General features: G+C 41.3%; 1 protein-coding gene across 5 annotated transcripts in view; it reads left to right on the top strand.

Annotated features, from left to right (window-relative positions):
* LOC111836347 (uncharacterized) overlaps positions 1-6,986 on the top strand; it is a 146,628-nt gene extending 139,642 nt beyond the window's left edge. For 3 of the 5 annotated variants that reach the window (XM_072703412.1, XM_072703411.1, XM_072703410.1), the window contains 6 exons: positions 1,149-1,214; positions 1,363-1,480; positions 1,555-1,688; positions 5,026-5,175; positions 5,293-5,398; positions 5,706-6,986. In XM_072703412.1, the coding sequence (XP_072559513.1) occupies positions 1,197-1,214; positions 1,363-1,480; positions 1,555-1,688; positions 5,026-5,175; positions 5,293-5,398; positions 5,706-6,889 (1,710 nt within the window). In that variant the 5' untranslated portion in view covers positions 1,149-1,196 and the 3' untranslated portion in view covers positions 6,890-6,986. Of the gene's footprint in view, positions 1-1,148; positions 1,215-1,362; positions 1,481-1,554; positions 1,689-2,221; positions 2,305-5,025; positions 5,176-5,292; positions 5,399-5,705 lie in introns of all 5 variants that reach the window. The other 2 variants (XM_072703413.1, XM_072703414.1) reach the window with 2 other exon arrangements.
* Positions 6,987-12,120: the final 5,134 nt, after the last annotated feature.

Here is a 12,120-nt window from a genome sequence, read left to right as displayed (position 1 = left end):
GTTCCTAATAATCCTTTAGGTGAGTGTATATATTACACACACACACACAGCATTTCCTGTTTTTTTTATGTAAAATAAATACCATACTTGGCAAAAAAAATAAAATTATATATACTTAAAAAAAAAAACCTTGTGTGTCGCTAGCACTTTTTTATTGACAATAGCAGCTGTATTTTGTGTAGCATCATCTGAATAAGTAAAATTTGGAAGTCAAATTAAGATCATTGGAGCTGGTGTAAGTGAAGAAGATCGTTCCTTACCAAATATCAAGTCTCAGGTTAAACCAAAGTTTAATCCTGTGTAAGGAAAAGTAGTAAAGATCCTCAAATGTTCTTGGTTGATTATTTGAATACAGACAGTGTTAGCAATTTATGATTGTGGGGGAGGTCAGGGAGAGAATTGGTGTTCCAGTGGGCGCCATTAGGGTGATAAGGAAGTAATTACATTTACAGTGGCTGAGCTACCATTTGCTCTAATGGGAAGTCTCCGTCCTGTCCTGCCCCTGCCTCAGGACCCTCACACTGCAGGAGGTTGCTCTTTATATGCAAATGTACTCACAACACCTACACACAGCACCTTGTTGGGGTATAAAGGGGGATCAAGAACTGTCCTTAATTTGTATTTGAGCTGCCTTTCAATACCCAGTGTATGTCTACACTGTATTACATTATATTATACTGTTCAATAAACCACCATTTTGCTGAAACAAGACTCTGCAAGTGGATTCCTTACACATGTGTTCCCTATCTGAGCCCAATTACATTTGCTGTCAGTTAAACTGGCGGGACCCCGGCTTTCCCTCATGTCAAGGAAAAATGTGGACTGCGACATACATTCACGCTGCAGTTTGAATTAGTGCTCTCATACTGTTATCCAGTGAAATCGATCTTGGATGTGGTTTGCATGAAAGTTTAGGGGGGGGGGGGGGAACAATACTGGTGGGGTGGCTGAATACCACTGGTAACAGGCTTAAATAAGTTGACAAAAGGTGAGATGCAGGAGAGTAGGCATTGCATTTTGCAGATATACTCAAATAAGACTGCAGAATATTCACTTATTACATTGAAAGTAGATTATTTTTTCCTCAACAAGTTACTTGATTAAGCCTACCCCCCTCTGCATATTTGACATTTTATTACATATTTCAGGTGGGAACGTGGACTTGGTCGCCGCACAAGATAGAAAGGACTTTGGGCATGAGTTTGTCAGATGAGGTAAGGCAATTGGGGGAGAACTGGCAGCTAAAACTGAGGACAGCCTGTTATATCTGACATGGCCAGTGGGTGCAGTGGCTTTTTGGTGGTGTTGTGCCTGCTCTGTAAAGCATGAAGCAGCCTCATGAAAGGCCCTGTCCCCATGCAGGAGGATTACTCAGATATCCGGGCCTATTTCTCAGAGGCTGAATGGGTTCAGCTGCTGAGATGCGAGAAGGTGCACTACAGGAACATGAAGACGAACCACCAAGCCATGTTGGATATGGGTAGGCCTCAGGCTCCGGCATTAGACTTGGACGAGTACCAAGAGTGCAATAGTCCGCAACTGTGTTTTCTCTAGGCTTGAATCCCATCACCCCAGTGTTCATGAGAAGAAACCGAACCAGGAGGGTGGCGGAAAGTCCAGGCGATGACAAACACAGCGATTCAGAGAAGTGGATTCTTCACCTTCTGAGGAGGAGCCCGGGCATCAAGGTGAGACAAGGTGAAACAGCCAATTGGAGGGCTCCTGCTGTGATGGGTGATTTCTTCAGGCACAGCATCAGACATTCGTCTGTTTCGTTCAAGCACAAGGCACTTTCACACTGAAGTTCAGGGACCTTTGGTTTATAAGTTCCTGGGCTGTCTCGGCCAGGAACTTTTGTATCTCCAGGCCGTTTTTGTGTATGACTTTCACAACACGCATCAGGGACTATAGGACCTTTATACTAAAGCATGGAAGGTGCAAAAAGTTTGTAAGTTTAACGTTGCACATAATGTTCGTACAAAACTTTACCGACATGCCAAAATAAGAGGCTGGATGAGTCCTTTTAGTTAGTTGTCAGTTTATTGGGTGCTCAATCGTGATCAAAACAAGACACTGCCTTTTATTTATATTTTTGCTAATATAACCCATGACATTAGAGATCGATCGATATATCGATTTACCGATACTTTTCCCGATATTTAAGCATTTTACCATAATCGGTTATCGGTTTTGTAATATCGGGTTCACCGATAAACGCCGCCATCTTGTGGGTGTTTTGAGAATTACGCGCATGATCGCCATTGCAGCATGGTGTATGAGGGGAAACAACAACTGCGTGCACAGGTAAAGTATACTTACTTGCTTTGCTATATTTAGTAAACTTTATTTAACATAACAGCTATTAATGCACAAATTAGATGTGTTACATAAATGACTGATATGTAGTTTATGCAGCTTGGCTCTAAGAAATAAAGACGAACTCACAGAGTCACGTAAGATAATCCGTCAAATCCTGTCACAATAAAGACGTAACTTTGCCTGAATTAAATAATATACAGCCATTAATAAGCACGTTGTAAATAAAAGCGCTGAATTTAATTATCTCTCATATTGTCTATATGCTCACCATTAGTCTCGGGAAGTTGGTCGGCTAAAATAACCCATCAAGTCCTATCCCAATAAATATGTAACTTTGCATGAATTAAATAATTTACAGTCATGGATGAGTGCATCTTGTAAATAAAAGCGTCGAATTTAATTCTCTCAATGTTGTCTACATGCTCATCATTAGTCTCATGAAGTCGGAGTCACGAATGCTAAGGCCACTTAAAATTAATAAATTGTTTTACATGGCCGCCCGCCTCAATTTTTTTGGTGCCGCCTCGATTTTTAAAAATATTTTATATCTGTCAAAAAATCTGTTGTTTTTCACCTCAAAAACTGTCAGAGATCGTCAATACGCACGCGCGCCATGTACCGTTAGTTTAACAACTAACGGTGGTCGTTTGAAATCAACGGAATGAACTGTTGAGAGTTTAAAATGTTGAGATACTGACAAATTAAAGTTTAATTTTCTAGTTTTAGTATATCTCTGTTGCCGTTCGTCTTTTCGTTAAAAATATAAAATATAAAATCCCCTACTCACCAATATTTTAGAAGTTTGAGTCATGTAAAGCAATTTATTAATTTTAAGTGGCCTAAGATAAACCGTCATGTCAGCCTGTTCCAATAAAGACGTAACTTGCCTGAATTAAATACAGCCACTAACGAGCGTCTATATGCTCATCATTCGTCTCCTGAAGTCGCTTCCATTTTGCTGTTCACTCACCAGGTTGATGCTCATGAAATGCTCCAGCACAGCCACCGCATATAACTTTTAACAAGATTCACCAAAACACCCCGAATTATATTAACATTTACTATATATAACCATTATTCCGCTAATAAACATCTTCTAAATAAATATAACTAAGAAATTGAATGCGCTTTGTCAACAGGCATTTCATAATCTAGAACGACAAAAGGTTTTTTTTTCCAAAAACGTAATTGTGATATAACATATCAGAAAAGCAATTAAAAAACTGTTTTGTTTGTTATATTTCAATATTTCAGAATATTATTCAGTAAATTAACATTATCCAGCAAATTATTCTTCACTCTTTAGCCTATAAACAACTTTATAAACCTAATAAAACTGTAGTTTAAAATGAAGTTACATTTCTGCAAAGTTGATATGACTCCTGTGCTTGAAAACAGACATTCTATATTTATTTTGCTTATTGGTAATGTTAGTGTTGCTGCTCATGCTTTTCTCTGTAGACTCTGTTTTCTACACTACAACCTCGTTCTGCTCAACTGGGAGTATTAAGCTGCATTAAAACAGCAACGTTATTTTTTTTCAGGTGGCTAAGAATGTTACCTGTTTTTTTTTTTTTTTTTACTCATTGAAGATTTTATTTTTGAACAAAAACACTTTAGTAACAGTGCACTTCTTGTATTTTTTGCACTTTCAGACCCCTCTTATTGGTGTATAAATAAGAGTTTTGATTTGTATGCAAGGAGGGAGTGATTGTTATAAATAAATCAGTTTGTTCAGTTCAGTGGTGTTGTAATCATTGTGTCAAAAACAGAAGTATAATAGTAAATAAATATCAGTTCTGAATATCGGTTATCGGGCACATAAACATGCAAATAATTGGTATCAGTATCGATAATAAAAAATCAATATCGGTCGATCACTACATGACGACATGTTCATGATTTTTATTAAATCTGGCCAGCAGATCGAGCTTTCATTCTCCGCAGAATAAAAAAAATATGTAACATTGTCCTGCTAATAAGCGATGGCAAGTTTCACCACTGGCACCGGCTTTATTAGACAAAACTATATTAGGTAGTGATAGAATTTTCTGATGCAGACATTTGGAGATGCAAGCAAAAATTGTATTACTTGATACATAAATGGAATTATTTTTGTACCCCAATTGTGTCTGCTCAATTTTTGCTCTGCTGCATCTAATTTTCTGCACTTCTTTGTAACTTCCAAGTTTGTGCTGGTGCTTGTGGTCGACCATTCAGCAAGTTAATCGCTCTAAGTGCCTCCCCAGTAGTTTGTGTTTGAGCAAATCATACTTAGTCTGCAGTAGGTACTAGAAAAGAGTTCTGGAACTGCCTCCAAGGAACTACAATTGTGCTGCGTTCTTAGAGTGTAAACATGACAAAGGTAACTGGTTCTGGGAAAAGGTTCTGGTTCCGGAAATACTTCCAGCGATGTTGAAAGCGCCTATAGATGACCAGAACACTAAGTAGGAATGTTGTGGATATACCCTAGAGTGACGCAGTCTGCCTGAAATGTTCATTTGTATCTTCGGTATCCAGGAGTTTTCCAACCTGTATTCTGGTGGTCCGATCAGAACGAAACCCCTACTTGTGAGGTCAGAATCATATGCCACAGACCAGGGAAGGAGGGTCTGTTTGTGCGCAACACAAGCAGTTGCTGGCTGTGCATTACAACACACTGATTAACTGGCACTGTCTCAGTGTTTAATTTCATTTTGGTTTCAGCAGACTCCTTCCTGCAGTGAAATCAGCTGCCACACGAACCAGAAACCTTCCCAGCAGGGAGTCGGAGAGGGTAACAAAGAGGAGGGGGAATTCCTGGTATCTGAGGTTGAAGGGACTGTGAACGAGAGCCCCCGAAAGGTGAAATGGAGTGTATGTGGGTCTAGTTTGCTCTCTGCTTCTATTTCTCTTTTAAGCAAATAGCAACAGCCTGTATAAATTTATGAAGTGAACGGCTTATTCTGCCTTGTTTGGTTTTTATGGCTGAAGATGAAGGACGCAGCGGTTCAGGATGTGACTGAGGAGGAGCTGACTGGTTCTCTTTCATTACACACTGATGAGAGGAGCAGAGAGTGTGTGAAACCTCCAAACCCAGGTGATTTTAACTACCAGCATATGTGCAATTGTAACTACCATCAAAACCGCAGTTTTGGTGTATTTGGAGGTAATAGTTTGTACTTCATGTTGCCATTTCAAACCAGCAGTGTTGATACTCTGTGCAGTTTAGTTCAGGCATGTCAGAGATTGCAGTGTGAATAGCACACTGTGAATATGAACTGTGTGTGGAGTAACGAAGGCTCTTTGGAAGATGTGTTTGCCATGTTCACTATTTTCCTGATTATTTTTCTCTGTTAACCCTGTTCCATCTCAGTACTGACTGCTGTGTCTCCATCTTCCCTCAGCAAGGAGAGTGGATGAATCCTCCCAAACCTTTGCTTGTTCTCAGGATCCATTCTCCTACACTGCAGACATTGACCTGCACAGACATATCAAAATATCTCACCCCAAGGAGTATATCAGACAGCTGAGGACTGGATCTGTCAACACAACCCAGGATTCACCAACTTCTGCTGGCCCCAGTGCCACTCAGCCCAGTACAGACACAATCAGGACCCTGGAAGTAGCCAGTACAGACACACTGACAGCACAACAGGGTTCCCAGGGTGAGATGACTTTTAATATAAACAGAGGCTGTAAAATACACAGGCAGACTCTCACAGAGAAGTCCCATCGGTGTTCTCAGTGTGGGAAGAGCTTCAGTCGATTAGGATACCTAGAGAGACACAAGCAGATTCACACAGGAGAGAGGCCCTACCAGTGCTCCCAGTGTGGGAAGAGCTTCAGTCAGTCAGGAACCCTACAGAAGCACCAGCGGATTCACACAGGAGAGAGGCCCTACCAGTGCCCCCAGTGTGGGAAGAGCTTTAGTCAGTTAGGAAACCTAAAGAAGCACCAGCAGATTCACACAGGAGAGAGGCCCTACCAGTGCTCCCAGTGTGGAAAGAGCTTTAGTCAGTTAGGAAACCTAAAGACACACCAGCGGATTCACACAGGAGAAAGGCCCTACCAGTGCTCCCAGTGTGGAAAGAGCTTTACTGTGTTACGAAACCTAAAGATCCACAAGCGGATTCACACAGGAGAGAGGCCCTACCAGTGCTCCCACTGTGGGAAGAGCTTTAGTGAGTTAGGAAGCCTAAAGAGACACCAGCGGACTCACACAGGAGAGAACCCCTACCAGTGCTCCCAGTGTGGGAAGAGCTTTACTGCGTTACAAACCCTAAAGATCCACCAGCGGATTCACACAGGAGAGAGGCCCTACCAGTGCTGCCACTGTGGGAAGAGCTTTAGTGAGTTAGGAACCCTAAAGATCCACCAGCGGATTCACACAGGAGAGAACCCCTACCAGTGCTCCCAGTGTGGGAAGAGCTTCAGACATTTAGGACCCCTAAAGATCCACCAGCGTATTCACACAGGAGAGAGGCCCTACCAGTGCTCCCACTGTGGGAGGAGCTTCAGTCGATTAGACATCCTAAAGAAGCACCAGCGGATACACATGAGAGAGAAGCCCTACCAGTGCTCCCAGTGATTATCTCGATTATGACACATTGAGAAGCACCACCAGACCCACTCAGTTGACAGTTCATTATCACAGTCAGTCCAATAAATGTTTGTTCTTGAATTTTTCTAAATTGTACAGTGGTACCTCAGAACTCAAATTTAAAGCGTTCAGAACTCTGGATCGAATCCTAAAAACTTTGAGTTGTGATCAAATTTTCCCCATAAGAAATAATGGAAAACCAATTAATTGCTTCCCGGCCCCAAAAAATTATACCTAAATGTTTTTTTTAGCATTTAAACACAAAATGAACCGGATAAAACAAGAAGAGCATATACCGTACTAAACACATCTAAGCACATTTATTGAAACAGTAATTTGTAAAGTAATAAAATAACGTGTAAAGTAAAAAAAAAAAAACAATGTGTCCTGCCCCGATCGTCCGCTTCTTCCGTGTGCCACGCCCCATCGTTAACCCCGTGTGATCAGCTGTCTCTGGTTGTTTTCATTAGCCCTCTGTATTTTGTCCGTGTTTCAGTTTGTTTCCCCAGTCCGGTCATTGTATTGTCCGTCTGTGTTTTGCCTGGCTAGGCTCACCTCTCCCCTCAGGCGATGCGCTCTCAATTTTCCAGTTTTGTCCAGGTAATGCTGCTTGCGGTTCCAATCAAAAATAATAAGACAAGTTCCCATAATCAGCCTGTTCCCCTCTTCCTGAGGATGAGATAAGCATCCCACACACTGATCGCTAGGTGTGGTTTTAATCGGAAATAATAAGACAAGTGTCCCTGGTCAACGCTTCCCCGTTCTCCTGAAGACGAGATAGGCGTCCCACACACCACTCAGTGGTGTACAAAACATATTGGACCACCCTTTCTCTTCTTAAGAAAACCCCTCAGAAAAACAAAGTAAGCGTCCATGAACATAAGAACATAAGAAATTTACAAACGGGAGGAGGCCATTCGGCCCATCAAGCTCGTTTGGGGAGAACTTAACTAATAGCTCAGAGTTGTTAAAATCTTATCTAGCTCTGATTTAAAGGACCCCATGGTTTTAGCTTCCGCTACACTAGCAGGAAGATTATTCCATACTCTAACTACACGCTGTCTAAAGAAGTGCTTCCTCAAATTTGTTTTAAAATGTTCTCCCGCTAATTTCCACTTATGGCCACGAGTTCTAGTATTTAGATTAATATTGATATAGTCATTTGGCTGAACAGCATCCAGACCCGTTAGAATCTTATAGACCTGAATCATATCCCCCCTTAGTCTCCTTTGCTCAAGGCTAAACAGATTCAGTTCCGCTAATCTCTCCTCATAAGACATTCCTCTAAGACCAGGAATCATTCTCGTAGCTCTTTGTTGCACCTTTTCTAAGGCAGCGATGTCCTTCTTGAGGTATGGTGACCAAACCTGCACACAATATTCTAGGTGGGGTCTTACCAAGGAATTATATAAGTGTAACATCACCTCCCTTGACTTAAACTCCACACACCTAGAGATATAACCCAACATTCTGTTCGCCTTTTTTATTGCTTCCCCACACTGGCGAGAGTGGGACATGGAAGCATCAACATACATACCGAGATCTTTCTCGTAATCAGCTACCTTTATTTCAGTGGAACCCATAAAATATCTGTACTTTATATTTCTGCTCCCTGCATGGATTACCTTACATTTATCTGTGTTAAATTTCATCTGCCAAGTATCAGCCCATTCGCTAATTAAATCCAGATCCCGTTGAAGCCTCTCTGCTGCTAGATCAGTATCTGCTACACCACCCACCTTGGTGTCGTCTGCAAATTTAACCAGTTTACTGTATGTATTTGTGTCAATATCATTAATGTAAATTAGGAACAATAGTGGTCCTAAAATTGAACCCTGCGGTACCCCACTATGAACGCAGGCCCACTGTGACATTGTGCCTCTAATAACTACTCGCTGCATCCTGTCAGTTAGCCATTTTTCGATCCAAGCTGCCACAGTTCCTAAAATCCCTGCAGCTTTAAGCTTTAGCAAGAGCCGTTTGTGGGGGTCAACATCAAAGGCCTTCTGGAAATCTAAGTAAATCACATCATAGGCCTTTTTGTGATCAATTTCACTTGTAGCTTCCTCAAAGAACTCAAGTAGATTCGTTAAGCAGGATCTACCTCTCCTAAATCCATGTTGGCTATCCTTTATAATGTTATTTGCATCTAGGTAATCTACCATTTTCACTTGAATTATAGCTTCCATTATTTTTCCAGTAATGCTAGTTAAACTGATTGGCCTATAGTTTGCTGGATTACTTCTATCCCCATTTTTGAATATGGGTGTTATATTAGCATGCTTCCAATCTGATAGTACCACACCCGCAGATAACGATTTCTGGAATATTAAAGTTAAAGGTTGGCTAATAATATCCCTCATCTCTTTTAACACTATAGGTAAGATGCCATCAGGGCCCTGCGATTTATTTATTTTGAGTTTAGCTAGGCTTAGTATCACATCAACCTCAGTTATACATATATTGGTCATAGACGATGCTGTATTCGTATTAATTGGTGGTAAGTTACTTGTGCTCTCTACTGTGAACACACGTGAAAAATAATCATTAAACTCATTTACTATATCAATTTCGTTATCAATTATAAGGCCCTTACTATCCTGCAAATTAATGATTTCAGCTTTTAGAGCTCTCTTGGAGTTAAAATATTGGAAGAAACCTTTACTGTCATCCTTAGCCTCCAATGCAATTTTTCTTTCTACATCCCTCTTGGATAGCCTAATGTTATTTTTTAACTGTAGACTTAGATACTCCTGCTTAATTTTGAAATCATTAGTTATTTTCCAATTGTAGAACAGAGCCCTTTTCCTCCTGACTTTATTCTTAATTTCCTTAGTAAACCACCTTGGTTGTCGTTTCCTAGATTTAGTTTTGCTGGAAACAGGTATGAAGTCCTCTTGCACTTGCAACAATGTGCTTTTAAAAAATTCCCATGCCTCTTCAACTGTTTTGCTATTTAGCTCTGTCCAGTTTACAGTTTCTAATTTCCGTCTCATACCATTAAAGTTAGCCTTCCTAACATTGTATACTTTTAATTTCGACTTTGCTCTTCGGACACTAAAATTAACCTCGAATTTAACCATGTTATGATCACTACCGTACAATGGGTCTAAAACCTCTAATTTTCCAATCCTATCCTGGTTATTAGAGAAAACAAGATCAAGAAGGGCTTCTCCCCTGGTAGGAGTATTAACAAACTGAGTAAAAAAACAATCCTGTACTAATTCCACCATCTCAAGTTCATTTACAGAAGAGCCAGAGACTGTGTCCCACTGTATCCCAGGTAAATTAAAATCACCCATAACCACCACATCATTTTTATTACTCATAATCCTGATATCATCATATAACATTCTGCTTTCCTCTACAGCTACATTAGATGCTCTATAACAAACCCCGACAATTAGGCCAATTGAATCTTTAGCATCAAATTTTATCCATACAGCTTCTGAATTTTTATTTTTATCAGTGAGTTCCCTTGTCTGCAAGTTTTCTTTTACGTATACTGCAACACCACCTCCCTTCTTGCCTCTCCGGTCTCTGGAACAACGTATAACCATCCATATTATATTCATCACCATCATTGTCACTCATCCATGTTTCAGTTATTCCTATAATGTCGTAATTGTCTGAAGAAATTAAAGCCTGTAAGTCATTAATTTTGTTTCTAATACTCCTAGCATTCAAATACAGACCACTAATGGTAGGCCTTTTACAGTGTCTACTTTTAATATTTATTTGGGCTTTCCGTCTCTCCCCACATAAATTCTTAACTGACCTCCCTGCCCCCCAGTCCCTAGTTTAAACATTCCTCAGATATTCTGCACATACGCCTCCCCAATACACTGGTTCCCCTATGGTTCAGATGCAACCCGTCCGGCTTGAACAGGTCCCACCTGTTCCAGAATGTCTTCCAGTGCCCCATAAACCTGAACCCCTCTTTCCTACACCACCATTTTAGCCACACATTTAATCCCCTTATCTCAGCTAACTTAGCCTGACTTGCACGTGGCACGGGAAGTATTCCAGAGAATACCACCGTGGATGTTCTGCTTCTAAGCTTATCTGCGACTTCTATAAATTTATCTTGCAGAACAGCCCTCCTGCCCTTTCCTATGTCATTGGTGCCAACATGCACCACGACCACTGGATCCACCCCGACTGGGGCCAAAAGCCTGTCCACTCGATCTGGAAGGTCCCCTACCTGGGCACCAGGCAGGCAAGACACCGTACGGGACCCTCTATCACAGGTGCACACATAACTATCTACACCTCTGATAATTGAATCCCCTACCACAACCTCCCTCCTCCTGGGGGTAGGCGGCTCCTTGGTGCCTAAGGGCCCACCTGCCTCCCCAGTCTCTTCCGGCTCTAAAGCTGAAAGCACCTGAAAGCGGTTAGACACCGTTACTTCAAGTGATGCCGCCTCTGTGAATTGTGTACGCCCTTTTCTACGTCTACGACCTACGTTCACCCAGCTCTCTCGACCTACCTGTTCATCATTCTCCTCCCTCCCCGCTTGTGACGTACAGTACACACAGTCTCCCTAGAAGGCGTATTAACAGAGTAAGTATCCCAGGACAAGGATTTTTAGGACAAGATAAGCATCTTGGCTCCTTTCATGAGAAACAAGTTATATAAGTGATCAGTAAAAAAACATGTTTATGCTGTTCAGCCTTGGCACAATAATATTACAGGTGAATCATGGATGATGTATTTGAATCTCAGGATGATTAGTCCATACACGGTCAGAATCAATCCACACCTCAGTCATCTCATGTGTATGACAGTAGGCCTAACAGGAGGACAATGATTTATTTTAGGCGACGTAATTGTCTGCAAGTTTGTCCTAATACACTGAATACTAGGTGAACATCGACTTTTAAGACTCCAAAGTGAACACGTACTTTTATAATGAATTAAAGGTGCATTTATGTCAATGGAAACGACTACGTCTATTTATTAGTCCTTCTCAGGCATTGTTTTCGGGTTACCTCAAAAATCGGCTTAAGATGGGACTCTCGGAACCGATTAATAATGTAAGGTGGGGTGTGACCAGGGGCGCCGTAAGGGGGAGGAAAGCTAGGACGATTCCAAGGGCCCCTGAGTGACAGGGGCCCTAAAAAATTAGGAAAATAACTGGATTGGTTTGGACTGGGGGGCCTAATATGATATGCTTTCATGGGGCCCAAAATCTCTAGCGGCGCCCCTGGGTGTGA

Source organism: Paramormyrops kingsleyae, chromosome 20, assembly GCF_048594095.1.
Source record: "Paramormyrops kingsleyae isolate MSU_618 chromosome 20, PKINGS_0.4, whole genome shotgun sequence".
NCBI lineage: Eukaryota > Metazoa > Chordata > Actinopteri > Osteoglossiformes > Mormyridae > Paramormyrops > Paramormyrops kingsleyae.
Note: the sequence above shows the minus strand (reverse complement) of the source record. Positions and strands in the feature narration are given on the sequence as shown.